The sequence below is a fragment of the Mastigoproctus giganteus genome, chromosome 9 (assembly GCF_048544385.1).
Source record: "Mastigoproctus giganteus isolate SK-2022 chromosome 9, ASM4854438v1, whole genome shotgun sequence".
Taxonomy (NCBI): Eukaryota; Metazoa; Arthropoda; class Arachnida; order Uropygi; family Thelyphonidae; genus Mastigoproctus; species Mastigoproctus giganteus.
The window spans coordinates 141135980-141154478 of NC_143583.1; the positions used below are offsets into that span (position 1 = coordinate 141135980).

Here is an 18499-nt window from a genome sequence, read left to right on the forward strand (position 1 = left end):
AAATTCTTCCATTTTAAAACAGCAATTGGCTGACCTACAGAAACACTTCATTATCACCCCTTTTGATAAAGCTGCATGCAATTATGCTATTATCTGCAAAACCTTTTATTTTAATACATTAAATGCAGAATTAAATTCCAGTACCATCTACAAGTTCATCACCAACAATAGCAGCATCATTACAAAAAAGTTGATTGCTTTTAGCAAGAAACTCAATATCAGCTTTAACAATTACAAATTTCCCTATACTTTCTTGGTGATTCCCTTCTACTTTTGACTCTCTCTAAGGGTTACTCAGGAACTTTTTTTTTCCCCCTGGTGCAGCATAAGCCTCGGGCTTTCTTGCATCATATGGATATTAATAATAATATTTATTTCATTCCCAAGTTCCATAAAAACCCCATAGGCTTCAGGTTCATAACTTCCTGTAAATACAGTTATGCCCATAAACCCAGAAAAACATTGGAATGGTTACTTAAACCTATCATGGATATCCTTCCCGTGAGCAGAATTATTAATAACAATCTTCCGGTTATAAATGCTCTAAAAACAAATAACATCTCTGATGTGCAAACCTTTGACTTCAATAGTCTATTCACCAGCATAAACCAAGCTAACTTAAAATCTGTGCTAAATATAATTTACAACAACATAGATATTATTGGTTGTAAGTCTGTCTTTTGGACAACCTCATTAAACTTTGTGTTTCCAACAATTGCATTTTTGATGGTAAATCTTTCTACTTCCAAACCATAGGTACCCCCATGGGTAACCCTGCTAGCTGCGTCTTAGCTAACCTATACCTATATCCGAGACAGCTCTACCCTCAGACATACAGCATTGGCATTCTAACATTTCTAAAAAAGTTCATGCAAACATAATTCTTTCCCAACGTATAAGAATTGCAACAATATGAAATAGCATCAGTCTGTTTTCAGATAACATTGGTGCCTCCGTAGCCAGGTGGGAAGGAGTAGCAGTGCGTAGCACATGCTTCTTGATTAGACCGGGGTTCGAACCCATAACCACCAAATACGGAGGATGCGGAAAGGTCCTGGAATGACCACAGCATATTCCCAGAGCAATATGGCCTTAGTTGCTAATGCTCCTGAAAACCAAATAACAACAACATTAAAATACTCTACAAGAAATTACTACAAAATAAATTCCTGACTGAAGCATTTAATAATGTTAAATGCTTTTTTAAAGCATTTAACATTATTAAATTTAAAAACATTACAAACTACGACTTAGTTCTAAACATCATGTTAGTAGACTAACTTCCTTTACATTCAAGCCTGTACATATTGTATAGTTTTATACCCCCAAGACTGTTGTGTCTCACAGTGTGGAAAGCTTGTACCCACGGATTGTCTATATAAGGGGGTATTATGTTATTTGTCTTGTCCTTTCTTCATTATTGTTTATTTTATTTTATTTTTTTATCTTAAAAATATTATTTTGATTTTAATTTCATTAACATTGCAATTATTGACTTAAACACATGAGGCAATTGTCCAGTCATCCATCCAGGGACCAACTGTGGTACGGGTTTGCAACCCCGGACAGCCCGAGAACTACTTTATTCACTTTAATTCCAATTACTTTCTGCTGTTCTTTTATACTACATTTTATTTCTCGTGAGCAATTAGGCTGGCCGAAAGCAATATCAGGATGCTATTCCTCTACTATCGCTACTTGTTTCTTCTATTACAAAGTTTAGTGTCTTTTCCACACTACTTTGTTAGTTTTTGTTTCACCCTCTGCTGGCTTTTTGCTTCATCTGTTTAATTGCTCACTTCCCCGTCACACGGGTACAGTTCCTGTTTATGAATTCACACCTTCCCCCCACACACACATACACCCAGGGCCACTTCAACTGACATATATACACCACGTGTGTATATATGTCAGATGAAAAGATGAAATGGTCTAGTAAGAATCCAATGTTGAAAGAACAGTAAGTAGGTCCAAGGATATAAATAACTGGGTGACTTTAGACCCAATTGTGGTGTAATTAAGAATCCAATGATGAAAGAACAGGAGATAAGTCCAAGGATACAAAACTAGTTTAAATCCGAAGATGGAAGAAAATGGAATAATTCCAAGGAAATAGATAACTGGGTGCCTCTAGACCCAATAGGGGTGTGGTTAAGAGACTGTAGAAAGTAATTTATGCTAACCACCAATCCCAAGTTACATCTCAAAAGGACAGGTGATATGAAGAACAATCTATAGTCCAAAATATCTGGATATTTCCAGATGCATTACAGCAACATCTCTCATCCCATGGTATGTCTTTGAATCCTGCGATACCCTATTAGCAGTCAACCTCTTAACTCAATGGATTAATATGGTAGCTCGATACACTGCCTCAATGACAGTCACTGTCACTCCCCACGCTAAAGCATGGTGGTCCCCCACATCTAAACTCCAGCTTTCAACTAAAGCAGCAACTGCATAAGCAATGGAAGGAGTCTGGTGACATTGACAGAATAGCCTTTTCAACAGCAAGAACAATTTTCAACTGCCAAAAATACCAGGCCATCAAGAACTATTTTGATCATTTGCTAGCAAGAGATAAGATACCATACACTGAACAAACCACCAGTTTCCCAGAGCAACTTGATCCCCAGAAGTGGATTGACTTCATAACCAGATTTGAAAACATTGCGGGATCCAGCAGTAACCTTGACTACATGACAAAAAGAACTCTCTGACAACTATCACCATATCAAAGAACCAAATCGTGACAGCCTTGAATTCAACCCCGTCCTCTACAGCTGTGGGTGCTGATGGAATACTGCAGTTCATGTTGAGATGCCTGGGACCATATATCATCCAACCCCTTGTTAGCATCTTCAATGCAGTGCTGATCAACCCCATCAATGGAATGTATATCTGGTAAGGCCACACCCAAAAATAAGAATGCCGTCATTGGAAAAGGCACTTCAGACTTGTCTCCAATACCTCATGTCTCCTGAAACTACTAGAAAGAGCCCTCTTCCAACTCTAATAACTCACATACTTCCAGATGCTCCACCACAAATTCATTCTTCATTACGAAATAGGTCCACCATTACCAATCTCCTTGCCACCAAACACAGCATCCTTATTCTGAGAAAAAAGAACTCCTCCTCATAACATATCTCGACATCGAAGCAGCTTTTGATGCCGTTCAGGTACCTACAACTGCTTGAAGACCACTACTCTATAGGCGGGAACGTATTGCACTTCCTCTCATCACTCCTCAGCCATATCATATTCCATCATTCAAAAAAACCTATATCAAGCAAATATCTACAGGAGTACCACAAGGGGGAGAGCCCTCTCTGGTCTCCTCTTTACTGCCATTATCTCCCCTTTCATAAGCCAGAGACCAGATGTATTGTCTTATGCAGATGATTTAAAAATATTGACCACCATCCAAGCAAACACAGACCCTTCTAGGATCACAGAGAAAATTAAGTGTCCTCCTCACACTAGTGGACTCCCTTAAACAATTTGGCCATAACATTAACCCAGCAAAGTCTAAGTGCATGCTCTACTCCCCGAAATGGAAACAACAATCATCTAGCCCAACATCGTGGAGTTTCCATCCCGACTGTTCCATATCATCTAGATTTGGGGGTTGGCTTTGACACAAAACTCAGATTCAACAAGCACATTGACAAACTCATTAGTCGTGCGGCGCACCTGAAATGCAGAGCGAAACAACACCTGCATTATGTCTCAGACAGAGTTACAGCAACAAAATATGTCAGGACCATTATATACTCCCCACTACTTTATGCAGCTGAAATCTGGGTATCAACAGCACCTACGATCAGAAAAGCCATCTGGGCAGCAGAATATTGGCTCCTCAAAAAGGTAACCTAGAAGCACAGGTTACCACCCCATGTTCATATAACTGAAATTGCCCAGGCCCTGGGAATTCCCAGGCTGCCCTCTCTCACAATCACAGTAAAGATGTTGACCAGTCTGATCACATCTCCTTCATTCTGGGATCTCTGGGGCTGGAGGATTCTACCTGCCTAGCTCAGAGCCACTCCAACTATTTGCCCTCTTCATTCATGCCTCCACCTATCAGATCATTTCCTACCATACCAGATGCTCAGCCGAATCCAGGACATCGACGCCGACCTTAACAAATTTGCTGTCAACCCACGATATAGACGTGGGATACTCAACCCAACACCCTCCATGGATCGCAAACTGTAAGCTGCATCTGACAATCGCCAAACCGCTCACCTAATACAGGGAATGGCGACCACAGCAGGCGCAGCGTCACCATCTCTTGCCGAAGTATTGTAACCCATCGCAACCGTCTAGATGGAAGCGAAACTGCCCCGGTTGGAGATCCCTTTGAATTAATTAGTGAGCATAATGGGAAACAAGCCTGACAATGCTTTTGTTACTCTCTCTCATGAACAGTGAGGACAACAGTCACTACTGTAAATTGTATATGTATTTGTCATTTTGTTTTATCCCTATGTCATTTAATGTCATCTTGTTTTTGTTCTTGAATGTCTTATGGTAGTTAATGTTTTTGTAACACCTTTTATCTGTAAATCCCTGGCCTTTTGGCTGTGAAGGGAAAGTTGCAATACTTAACCTTGTAACTAGTTACAACAATCAAATGTTACAATAAAGTTTCTCTCTCTATCTCTTCCCCCCCCCCTCTAATTTAAGTAGAAAACAAATCCAGGGGTGGATATTCAATGGTAGAGTAGTAAGTTTCCACATCTTATGTATACATTAAAGTAACTTTAATACTTGAAAGGTCCAAGACCCAAAGGAATTTTTTGCGTTTATCTACATCTGAAAACAAAATAGGAAATGTTAACAAAGACTCAACATGGGAAGTGAATTATAAGTAATTTCACAAAGGATTGTAAAAACATATCAAGTGAAAACTTAACAGTAGAAACTTAGTGAGTAAAAAAACAAAGTAATCATTCTGAAGAAAGTAATTACATCCGAAATCAAGTATAGTTATTACTTACCAAGTAGTGGAATTCCATCAAATTATATTACAACTTTACTAATACGATTAGAACTGACCAGTTCATAGTAAATTATAACTGAATTTATTTATGATCAAATGGGAAACTATATTGAAACAGTATTTTATAAAATAGATTAGGGATGTTATTGTTAATAAGCTTATTGTAAAGTAGTTGTAGAGCTTTGGTGAAAAATAATTAGTTACTACATGTTAACCAATCTGATAGTTTGAGTACAAATTATATTTTTATGTATTTTGTTGGAAATATTGGAATGCCAGTTGGTAAGGTAAATGACATCAAAGTTAAATTTATTTCTTTTATCATATATGTTAATATTATATGGCAGTGAAGCATTGCTAAGAGTAAAATTGAGGTCAAGGAAGTTGGCTGTTCTATTAGAGGAGTTTTATTTATTTATTTCAATGGGGTAAATTGCTTTGGCTATAGGTTTGAAGTTTGTATTTAAAACTAGGATGTCATCTACATATCTGAAAGCCAAAAAGTTATGATTAGGTTTGTTTATGGTGTATAGTTCTTCATAATAGTGTAAAAATAGGTTGGATACTAAGCTAGAAATTTGGGAACCCATGGGAACACTGATGGTTTGTTTATAAGTAAGTTTGCCATTGAAGATATAGTTATTAAGCAAACAGAGGTTTACATATTCGTTCCATGTATTATCACTTATATTTAATTTATCCTTGTATCTGTGATAAAGTTGTTTTAGCACAAAAATAAGTAGGTTATGTGGGATTGAAGTGAAAAGGTTGGTGAAATCAAAAGTTTCTATGCTGGTTATGGTAATATTAGATTTGAAGGTGTCGATGACAGCTAGGTTATTGTTTATTATCCAAATACATGTAAGATTGTTAAAAATAGTTTTTAGTAGTATGAAAAATTGTTTGGCTGGGAAGTAGCAGCCACTATTTTTGGAACTGGTAATGAGTCTGAAGCATATAGGTTGTTTATGAAATTTGGCAATTATATAGAGGAAGGGTAGGGTTGAGTTCTGTAATTTAGTATGTAGTTTTTTATGTAAAGCTATTAGTTTTTTTAACTGCGGCAGTAGGATTAAGATAGTAGGGAGTGAAAGTGGAACTATTTTCTATTTCATTTCATTTTTGAGTTGATTATAGTGAAATTGCTTGCAAAAAAAATGGCAAAGTTGTTGGAAGCTTTATCTACTGGGGCGATGATAAAATTGTCTTGTAATTCTTTTATATGTTTTTTTAAGATTACAGTATGGTGTGTAGAAGTTATTGTACAGTTTGTAGGCATTTGAGATAGCTTTTACTATGTCATGATAGATGATGCTGGACCAGTTTTCCCTGCCTTTTCCTTTCAGCTACATATTATTTTCCAGCTAGCTTACTTCTATTACGCATTGCTTGAACTCCAGGTATCATTCACTTTCTTATTATACTTTCGTTTTCAGTTTGTTTCTTTGCATGTTTCAACTTACATATATTTTTTGCACCTGCCTTTTCTTCGCAATACAAGCATTTGGTATTAGTTCCCTTTTATACTAACGCTTACAAAGCCAGAGCCCTTACTATAAGGTTGGGCTTTACAACCCCAGCTAGCTCAGTGTGATTTAACATCTTTTTCTTATCTTTTTATCTTTCTACTATCTATTTCTACCTTTCTTCCCATTCGTAAAACTATTAGTATATACGAGGGCGATACAAACATTCCTTCTATCTTCTTTCTATCGCTATTCTCGTCTTTATTTACTTAACCACTCCTTTTTCCCTATCCTCAATTTAATACCTCACCTTATACCGTGTGCTTGTTCCAAATTATCTAATTTTCACAAAATTACTACATTTCAATCCTACACTAAATTCTACATATTTTTATTAAGAACACCTTTTACCATCCTGAAAACATTTATGTTTTATTCTAACTTGATCCTTATTTTTACCTTAATAATTGACACTGTGTTGGGACTACCTTGTCCATACTGTATAAGAATGTGCTAATTTCATTTTTTTTTTTTTTTTTTTTTTTACCTTTCTCCTTTCTTCTACTGCTATGGCCAAGTATAGAAATGCAGTTCCTGATACATGGTCAGGTGAAGTCCCCTGATGAAATACCTAACCATGTATCAATATTTACTTTAGCTGACATCAGATTCTGCATATTTGCCTTACCTGTATACGACTTTTATCTAAATATGTCCCCCCATATCTGATGACAGCTCTACCAATTTTTGTTTTATTTTATTTGTATTATATTTTACCTTATTATTAATAATTTTACTTTACAGTTCACTCACCTCCTATTGGCTTTGTAATTCAGCCCATAATATTCTTAATCCATCGTAACTTTTAGGATATTAACATTCTTTCACCTTTTACTTGTAAAAGAATAAGAGAAGTTTACCTCAATATGATACGTATTCACTTCAAAGGAAGTGAATGAGATTAAAATGGAAGTGTTCTACCTATCATATTAAGGTAAACTTCTCTTATTCTTTTACAAATATTGATATCAACATAGAACATTGAGCACTATAGCTCTGGTTCATACTATCAATTTCACCTGTTACATATTTACTATACTTCTTTTTCTACTATCCTTACCCTTCTAGTCTCTGGAAGGGTAAGGATAGTAGAAATTCTACATATTTTTATTAAGAACACCTTTTACCATCCTGAAAACATTTATGTTTTATTCTAACTTGATCCTTATTTTTACCTTAATAATTGACACTGTGTTGGGACTACCTTGTCCATACTGTATAAGAATGTGCTAATTTCTTTTTTTTTTTTTTTTTTACCTTTCTCCTCATTGCACATTGCTATTGGCACATATGCATGTGTAAATTTCACCTCCATCTATGTATACTTTATCAAATATATATATATATACATACATATATACAGCAATACCCCGCATAGCACTGATAATTGGTACTGAAACTGTTCTGTGTTATGTGAAACCGTGCTGATTGAGGTATAATTATAATGGGTTTTAAATGAATGCGTACCAGAGAAACAGGCTGTAAACAAATTATAATAAATCTATAAACAATTTGCACTTGATAGCCAATTAAAAGGATTTGAAATAAAAAATATTGCAAAAATTTTATTAATGAAAAGGTAACATCACGAGAGATGAGAAAACAGCTTTATTGTTTATTTAGGTATTTCATGAAGTCATCTCTTCTTTTTCTAGGAGTAAAAGTCTTTGTAGCATTGAATCCCATCTTGTAAAATTGCCATTTCTTGATGCTACATTCAACATACAGATCTCCATTCATAATCGCTTTGCAGGCTATGTCAACCCCCCAAAAAACTTTATCCAATTCTTCTGTTAAATTTTTTGGTGCTACGTCAGTGTTATCCACACTTCAGAATTGTTTTCTTTTTCTTCATATGCAGTTTGCTCATCAATTTAAAGTTGAGTTGCATCATCTAAGTCATTTGCATGTGAGTCAATGCAGTCACATACATTGGCAGTGTCCAAAGTTTCGAATCCCAAGTCTTTTCCGATCTTCACAATGTCTTCGGTAATTGTCTGAATTTGGGAATCAAAACCAGTAAAATCATTTGCCAAATGGGGCAAAACATGCTGCCAAACAGAATGCATGTTAGCGATTTCTAGCCAAGATGCAAATATATTTGAAATCGTATTTAAAGGAGTAAAAAAATAAATTGTGAAATGAAAAGTTTGAAAAGCTATCATGTCATCTCGCCAGGATGGAATTAAGAATACTGAACACTATTGCACATTGCTATTGGCACATATGCATGTGAGATAATAGAGTTTGCACCGCAGCATATATGTATGTATAACTAGGCTACGACAAAGCAGCATACATGTATGCATACCTAGGCTACGAAAACACAGCATATATGTAAAGTACGTGTCTAGGCTATTGAATGAGTTTTAATATACAGCAAATTTTCAACTTAAACTTAATTGAAAACTGTGTTATAGTGAAACCAGTGCTGTTTGAAGCCGTGCTAAGCGAGGTATTGCTATATATATATAGTAAACCCTCGTTATTCGCGGGGTTATGTTCCTGAGAAATGCCGCGAATACTGAGTTATGGCTCCCATAGTAATAAAGGGGTTCCGCTCCAAAGTATGAAATAAATAAGAAAAACTAGTCTAAAATTTTGTCTATGTATGTATTTTATGTACCTTCATAATATGACTATGTACATAGTGAAATGCAAGCATAAGGCATCAAAATAAAAATAAGAAACAATTTAATATTAAATGTAATAATATTAAAAATTAGAAATTTTTATTAGAAATTTCAAACAAATCTTTCAATCCAGCACCTTTGCTATAGCTAAAAAACTTATCCCGCCAGTGCTATCACCAGTTTCGCTAAAGTGTTGATAAAGGTGTTTTGCCTTTTCATGAACGTTGAGTGAGCGTAAGGGAATTTTATTTTGAGTTCAGTCTTTTTATCCACAGATTTAAAGCCTTTTCCATTTTTTCTAATTTAACATCACGAGTTACAGAGCAAATTTTTGAAGCAATTAGCACGTTTTTACGGACGCTACGGCGGATTTTTTCTTCTGATTTCTTGATTGATCGTACCGTTGACTTATTGATTTTATAATGTTTTGCCACTGATGAGACACTTTCACCATTAGGAATTTTGTCTAATAACCGAATTTTTCTCGCTAATGTCATCACCTTTGATCTTTTCACAATTCCCTTGTTATTCATAGCCATATTTTTTGTAGGGGTTAGAAAAGAATTTGTCCACAATAAAGTCACTTTCTTCCGTTAACACACTCGAAAAAGTCTGTTTACATTAAGACACTGCAAAACAGTAGATTTTTCACATTTTTAAGCATATCAATTTATAAATTGATAAATTTATTCAATTTATAAGCATATAAATTAAAAGCAAATGATGAAACCTTCCATGACAAGCACATACTGAACAAGGATTAGCGAGAAACATCCACACTCGTGATTTTGTTCCCCCCCCCCACCCACTGAGCACTGTTTTGACAGGGAAAGATGATTTTAGCCACGCCCATGTTTTTTTTATTGGGGGAAAATGTTCACGGCGATTTAAAATTCACATTTTTTTTAGGTTTCATTTTATATTAAATCAGCGACCGCTGGGGTTTACTGTATATATATATATATATATATATATATATATTTTTTTTTTTTTATTATTATTATTATTTTTTTAATTTTGAATTTTATTTTAAAATCTGTATAACCAACTTTTGCTCAACGGCTGGTCCCCCCCCCCATATTTTTTTAAATTTGATGATAATAGTGGATAATCAGTTTATGTGAAACATTTATTGCTCTAGATATAATTTATGTACCTTTAATATGTTTTTTTTTTATTTTTTAAATGGCATAGTTATTTTATCTGTATGCGTACATGCTTATTTTCAATCTGACCTAGCAATCCATATAGTAAGGTGATTTTACTTTTTAAAAATTGAAATAGAAATTGTCCATAAACTGAATATTGTGTTTAAAATTGTAGGTGTATTAGTGCTACCCAAGTTCCGCAGTCGCAGTGTATAAAAGAAATTGAAAGCAGTTCTGGTTGGCTAATGCAGAATGAACTGAATCAGTCCTACAGTAGTGGGACTGTTAGGTAAGGGAATCAAGAAATTTTAAATAGATGTATCCTTAATATCAGTTAAATATGCAACTGGTTTTCATATGTCATCTTTTAGATATCTTTTTTGAATAAGCTGTCAATGTGAAGAGACTGCTGCTGCACTATTTATAGATCTGTTAATTGTAAACGTGTTTTGAATATATATGTATATTCAAAACACATTTACAATTTAAAATGATCACGTTTAATTTATTTATTATATGTTTATTTATTTAATTTAATGGGTTATAGTAAAACTTCATGTATGATTTTTAAATTGTATTCATGCTTTTTTTGTAAACTTTAAGGCATTAAGTATAACCTGTACATTGCTCTACCATTAATCTCCAAACACCCTTCTGTTGACAGTTGATCATAGCCTACCCAAGCACCATTGGGTGTAAAACTATAAATATGCTTATAGCCTTCAAGGAGACAGTAGCAAGATTATGAATGCAAGATGCCATGATTGATGAAGTTATTCTATTATCATTCTGGCATGGAATGATAATAGGGTGCCAAATAAGCAGTCAGTCTGTTCTGCTATTTTAGTGGAATGGAGGATCCTTAGGTCAGCAGTTGGTGATGTTATCTGCAAATGGAAGTAGACTGGTGGTGAAACTCACAAAATGACCTTGAAAATCTCCAAAGCTGCAATGCAACAGAAGAGCCCTACAAAGGATTGTCTGCTCAGAACACAAGTCAGTGTCTTTGCAGTGCACAGGCCCTCAATGAACTGATAGGGTAGGATGCTTCATGGGATTGGTTACCATGGTCATACAGCTGCCAACAAGCCACTAATCACCCTGACTAATGACAGATGCCATCTAGCTTGGTTGTTAAGGCCCTATTTTTGGACCATAGACCAATGGAAAGATGTTCTTTGGAGTGAGTCATAGTACATTGTCTTTTGTTCTCGTGGCTGTGCCTGGGTATTGTGCATGCCTGGAGAAAACTACCTGACTGACTTTATAGTCCCAACAATGAAGGTTGGCAGAGGCAGTGTGTTGGTCTAGACCTCTTTTTCATGGTTTGGCCTGGAGCATTTGGTTGTTTTGGACAAAACCATGAATGCTGAGGTTGTATAAGATGTCCTGTACAATAATTTGTTACCTACATTGCAGCAGCATATCAGGGAAAGGCTGTACCTATATCAGCAGGACAGCACTCTGTGTCATACTGCTTGTGTTGTGTTGGATTGGCCAGGCTAGAGTGCTGACCTCAATCCTGTAGAGAATCTCTGGGATGAATATGATCCTGATAGGAGGGGGAATTATGAGTCAGTAAGAGCATGGATTTGTTAAACAGAGATCATAGCTGACCAATCTGATTAGCTGCTATAACAAGGGAGCTGGTTGCAAAGCATAACTCTGACATCATGTACATAGATTTTAGTAAAGCCTCTGGTACTACACTACATGTATGATGGTTGTATGAATTGGAGGAGTGGAGCATTGGAGCCAAGTTACTGTTAAGGATAAAGGGATGGTTGAATGGTAGAAGATAAAGAATGGTTATAAATGTCCATTTCTAGTACGTGTTTGTACGTCTTTGGTCCCCTTATTATTTTTAAATATTAATGATGTAGGTATTTTAAATATATTGATGTAGGTATTTCAAGTTTGATGTCTATTTGCTGATGATATGAAGGGCTGCATGTCTTCCTCCAAAAGAAGCACAGTGAATAATTACAGTAAAGTTACTTCAAGAAGATCTAGATAAAATGGAGAGATGGGCTGAGAAATATCAGCTGGCTTTTATAATCGATATGCTACACACTTTGTTTGGGTTGCAGTAATCCCAGAATAATCTATCATTTGAGTAACATCAAAAGATAGTTGTTAAGTAAAAAGCCCTATTGATAATTGAACAGTCTGGCACGAAGTGTCCTCTTAATAGTGCAAACAGGTTGCTAGAACAACCTATGGAATAAATTTTAAACAGGTTATTGTCTTCCTGTATAAACATAGCTGCCAGCTCTCCAGATTTACTACACAAATTGTCTTTTTTAGTCAGTTTGACCTGTTCTTTGTCTTACTGTCATAATATATTTGGTTACAAAGAGTTTCTATGTTTCTTTTTTTTCCCCCTTCTTCACCGTTATGCAAATATAGTAATAGTTTAATTAGAATGTTTTAAATACTGTTTGCATTCCATCTTAATTTTGTTAATGAATTTGCTGTTAGGTGTGTGCTAGTCTAAATTTCAAAATAAAATGCAAGATAATGGCTTTGTTCCCTATAATGTGTGACCACCTCATTGTATTTGTATAGAATGAAGTTAATTAACGATGTTTTACATTAAGATGACAAAGAAATATGATGAAATTTCAGAAGACAAATATGCAAGATTTTCCATGTATTGTAAAAAAAAAAAAAAGTAACCTGTTTTCTTCTTATACTGAATGTAGATGTGATTTTTCAGTTTCAAGCAGTAGGAACTGCAATGTAATCAGTAGACTTCGGATTATATGCAATTTCATATGTGCAAATACATATTGTGGCCATTGTAGTGATTAGTGCATATAAATGCATATAACACAAATATTGCTTAACTAATATTCCTTAACTTGATAATTTTTTCAAATGTTGATCTCACACTATGTAACAAGTCGCTGTATTGCAATTAAATTAGCTTGGGATAATATTTCACTGAGAGTGGAAAATATTTCTCAAATTGGTGTGGTATACGTTTTGATGATATTTTGCTATTTGTTCTTATGCTATTGACTACATCAGATGAAATTTTTCATTATAATCATGCCAAAAATTAAATCTGTTAAAAAACTTCATATGGAATTGTGGATTGGCAATTATGGAAACGATTTTACTACAGATGGCATTATCGTGTTCTGTGTTGTTTGCAAAAAGAACATTACATGCAAGAAAAAAACTCTAGATTGACCAATGTGTGAAAACAGCATTGCACATTATGGCCAAGTAAAGGAAAAATTTACAGAGCAGTCACTTTTAACCATTCAAAAGAAGAGAAAAGCGATTTTTTAAAAGGATTTGTGTCTTTCCCTGATAAGTGGCAATATCCTTTTCAATAAGTTAAACATTCAAGACTTGAAGCAATTTTTGAAAAAATATCATATAAATCAAAATATTCCAGACAAATCTACCTTGAGAAAGAATTACTTAATGGTATTTTTATGATGACGTTATTTCAAAAAATTCGTCAAGATATTAGAGAAAACTACATTTGGACGTCCGTGTTTACTTGCTTTCAGAAAGAAGAATTACTGTATAATAGCAAGATTTTGTAATGATTCTTTTTAGTTACTATGGCCAGAATTGACCCATAGGTAAAGAGTGCATTTTTGTTAGCGATGCTGCTTTGCATATGGTAAAAGCTGCTTCTGCAATACATTTTCTGTCCAAATCCAATCCATGTTACTTAGCCCATGGTAGGTTGGCAGAGTAATTTGGGACCATTTTGCAAAAATATTTCTAGTATAAAAAAGATTGTCAAAATACCTTAAAGATTAGCAGATTACAGACATATTCTAGTTACTCTTTCTCTCCCACTTGATCCTCTTCTCACAAGATGGGGAACATGGTTACAGGTTGGACTTAGGGGAGGTCCCTATGGACTGGAGATGTGCAAATGTGACCCCAATTCACAAAAGAGAATCAAAGGGTGACACAAGTAATTACAGACCTTTGGTTTAACTTCTGTTCTGGGGAAATTAATGGAGGCACTGGTTAAAGAAGCACCGCAGAATTATCTGAACAAGACTCTAGTTATAGTTTAGGCACAGCATGGCTTTGTTAAGGGTAAGTTTTGTCTGACCAATTTGATTGGATACTGTGGTGTGGTCACAAAGGAATTGGATGCAAAAAAAATTATTTTGATATCATATACTTGGATTTTAGGAAAGCTTTTTACACTGTTGTGCATGGAAGACTACTTATTTTTTAATAGAGTTTAATAGAGTAAGAGAATCCTTCAATCTTTTGCGTAGAATGCTTCCAGTCAGTGCTCTCCAAATGTAAACGAATAAAATTATTTTAATGAGTTCTTTCACTCAGAGACATGAGTGATCCAATGCACAATGGAATCGAAAGCCAAGAGCCCCAACTCGACCCTAAAACACATCAAGCCAACTCAGGAAAACCATGAGTGCGAGAAGACATTGTGTCAGAATAATTAAAATAATTAAAGACGGAAAACCGTGTACGGGAATAAATAATTAAAATCAATGAACACTGTGGTAATCAATGAATATTGCTCTTCTTAGACTAATGTTATTAGTGGAGTCCCCCGGGGTTTGGTGTTTGGTCCATTGTTGTTTTCTCTATTTATTAATGATATTGATGAAAGTATATCAGGCTTAATGTTCAAGTTTGCAGACGATATGAAGGTTGGCAGGGTTGTTAATGACAGTACACTACTGCTAGAAAAGTTGAGCAGATGGACTGAGAGGTGGCAACTGAAATTTAAGACAAATGTAAAGTACTGCATATGGGAAGCACTAACCCCAGAGTAACGTATCAACTGTGTAGTACTAAAGTGACAGTGGTAGAGAGTGAAAAGGACCTGGGGGTAATTGTGCAGGCAGATATGAATTTTTCTGAGCAGTGCAGATGGTCTGCAAGAGTAGCTCATGGTTTCTTGTCAATGATATACAGGAATGTTTCTAGCAGGGATAAGGAGGTGATTATCCCCTTGTATAAGGCAATGGTCGGGCCACACCTTGAGTTCTGTATACAGGTATGGAGGCCTCATTTTAGGAAGGGTGTAGAGCTCCTGGAACGAGTGAGAAGGGCAATGAGATTGGTGAGTGGAATAGAAGGTTGCTCTTACAAAGAAAAGCTTAAGTTCTGCAAATTACAGTGTTTGGAGACCAGCTACCTGCAAGGTGATCTGATTGAGGTGGCCTTGAATGGTTTCAGCAAGCTCAATGCTGATGGGATTCTTCCTCTTGCCCAGATTAATCGCCTGAGGGGATATAAGTGCATATTGAGGAAAGACAGTTGTAGAATAGATGTGTAGAAATTTTTATTTAGCCAGCAAGTGGTTGATTGCTGGAACAAACTGCCATCTGTCATAGATATTGACAGTTTAAATAAATTCAAGGCAGAACTAGGCAAACATTTGGAGTGAATGGATGGGTGAAATGGGAAGGGTTTTTTTTGGCTGATGCTGCATAAGCTTGTTTTCTTGCATCATATGCCTCTATTAATGCTAAAGGTGGTATCGTTTTATGTTTAAAATTTTGATTTTATGAAAGAATTTATTGACTCCTTGCATGGTATGCATTGACTCTGCTCTTAGTATTGATGTTTATACAAATATACATGCACCTGTTCTTACTCTTAGTTACCCTAACATAGCCCATGTATTTACTCATTTGACTATGACTTGCATCAGACCTTTTATTCCCCGACACCTTCTTTTCAGGCTGCTGCACGTTTCAATAGAATAGAAGCATAGACTGCTCTGGAGAAAAATTTCCTTTAGGCAACTAGCTGTTAATCATTGACATAAGTTGGTAATAGTAAGTTGTTTAGCAACTAATCATTGGTATAGGCTGCAGGTAGTTGGGCGTACAGCATTTTGATAAATGCAAATGCCTAATACAGACCTTGTGAAAAGGGAATTTTTTTTTTTTTTTTTTTGACTTGTCCAGAAAATTCCTGTTTTACTATATGGTCAGAACAAATAATTGTTTATTCATTGTGTGTTTTTCAAATAACTGTGTCGGTTTTCTTTTTCTTTTTTTTCTCTCTTAGTGTAGTGTTATTTGAAAATATTCAGTCTTTGTTATCTCCCCATGTAAGCTTAATTTGGTTTGGATCTGAATAGTTAGACAAAACTTTATAAACAGCATACTGATGGGTAAAAATTTCATCAAATTTATATGATGGTGTTTTTTACTTCATTTTGACCAATTCCAGCATTTTTTTTCCCAATCTTCCAGATTATGTTATATGGGACACCATTCAAGTGCAGTCATTCCTATATATGTCTTTTCATAGAATAAAACCCATAAATGATCAAGATAGACAATTTTATTAAGTGTGTTATTTATTTTAAAATATATGAAATTAAAGTATGAAAAAATCTTTTCCTAACTTTCACCAAGCTGTGCAGTAGCAAAGGATAATGCTATTTACTGTTGAATACTAGCATTATCCATCATAGTTGCACAGTCAGGTGAAAGAGCCGGTGTGAGTTTTCTTCTATCCACTTGTTTTGTTTATTTTAAAATAAATAACCTCTTCATAAAATTTTCTACTGTGATCATTTTTGGCCTTTATTTTTCTTATCTTTAGCAGCCTTTCCTGTATAAAATTTTAACATTTTAACAGGATAAGAAATACTATATATTTGAAGTCTTGTTGTAATATGCTATTTCACAAGCAGCATGTTAGAATCGGGGTGACAAGCAAAATGGCATAATTCCATTCTGTTTTGTCTCCTCCTGCGGCTTACTTAATCTTTGACACCCTAAAAATAAACTACTGATATAGTCCATGTGAATCTTTGTCATCCACCATTTATATTGTTTAATTATACAATGCATAATCAGCAGAAGTTGAAATTTATTTGAAAACACTCATGATGTTATACATCAAGAAATAGTGAAACTACTAAATGTTTTTTTTTTTTTTTTTTTTTAAGCGATCAGATGTTTTATCTCCTGAAAACATATTTAAAAAAGTATGAATCTCCCAGGCAGACAACTTTCCATCGATGTGTCACAGTTAAACTTTTGCTTGCTGGAATTCACCTGCCAGCCTGGTTAAAACAGTCCTATCAGGTAAATTCATTGTACTTTTGCATCCTAGGATTTTATCTTTAAATAGTATAACTGAGAGCGTTTATATTTAAATAAATTTGTTAGAAAAATTTTTTTGTGTTTACTTTGTGTTTAGAATGTGCAATGTAACATTTCTTCTGTTTTTGCCTGGTGGTGGAGTAGGGGGATTTAAGATTCAGAACATTATTTTATAGTGGTAATTCCATGTGCTCCTGTCTTTTGCTTTTGAAGTATATTACTTTTTTTTCTCTTAGTGTAGTGTTATTTGAAAAAAATTCAGCCTTTAATATCTCCCCAGATAAGCTTAATTGGATTTGGATCTGAATAGTTAAAAAAGTTTATGAACAGCATACCCATGGGTAAAAATTTCATCAAATTTATATGATTGTGTTTTTTTATTTCATTTTGACCAGTTCCAGCATTTTTCCCTCATCTTCCCATATTTCATCTTCCCCATTTTACCGATGTTTCTCTGTCTATTAAGATATTTTCTATATAAAACTTTATAACCATTTTTAGAATTCTAAATTACTCACACTTGGAACTCTGTTTAATGACTCTTTTTATAGCAAATTTTTTTGAATTCCCCTTGGAAATTACATTTAAAATAGTTTCTGTTGAGCTAAGAAATTCTTCATATAATGAATGGATTAGGTGAGACTTAACTGGGTATGCACTTTCGCACTTCTGGCCTTCAGGCAATTTAGGAAATTAGTGCTGCTGCCAAGCAAGGATTTTTTTTATTTTTTTTTAAATAATATGATGTGAACAATACACAAAGGAACCAGTTTTTTTCCTGCTTTCTTCGTGTATCGTGGCCGTGAGGTCCAACCGGAGAGTACGGCACCATCGTAATATCCAAGCCTGAGGCAGGATTCGAACCCAGAGAGTATGGCACCATATTATGATGGTGTCGTAATCTCCGGTTGGACCTCACGGCCACGATACACGAAGGAAGCAGGAAAAAACTGGTTCCTTTGTGTATTTGCTCACATCATATGATTAAAAAAAAAAAAAAAAAAAAGCAAGAATTAAAAGAGCTAAATGGATTAAAAGAGCTAAGTGGTACTTGTAAAACCTATTCGAACACCTGTCCCACATACCGGTAATTTGCGCTGGT

General features: G+C 34.9%; 1 protein-coding gene across 1 annotated transcript in view; it reads left to right on the forward strand.

Moving 5' to 3' along the window:
* Positions 1-18499, forward strand: part of Nup160 (nuclear pore complex protein Nup160) — a 507399-nt gene that overhangs the window by 430873 nt on the left and 58027 nt on the right. Inside the window, exons 29-30 of the mRNA XM_090382015.1 lie at positions 10491-10604; positions 17241-17379. Coding sequence (XP_090238141.1) covers positions 10491-10604; positions 17241-17379 — 253 coding nt within the window. The remainder of the gene's footprint in view (positions 1-10490; positions 10605-17240; positions 17380-18499) is intronic.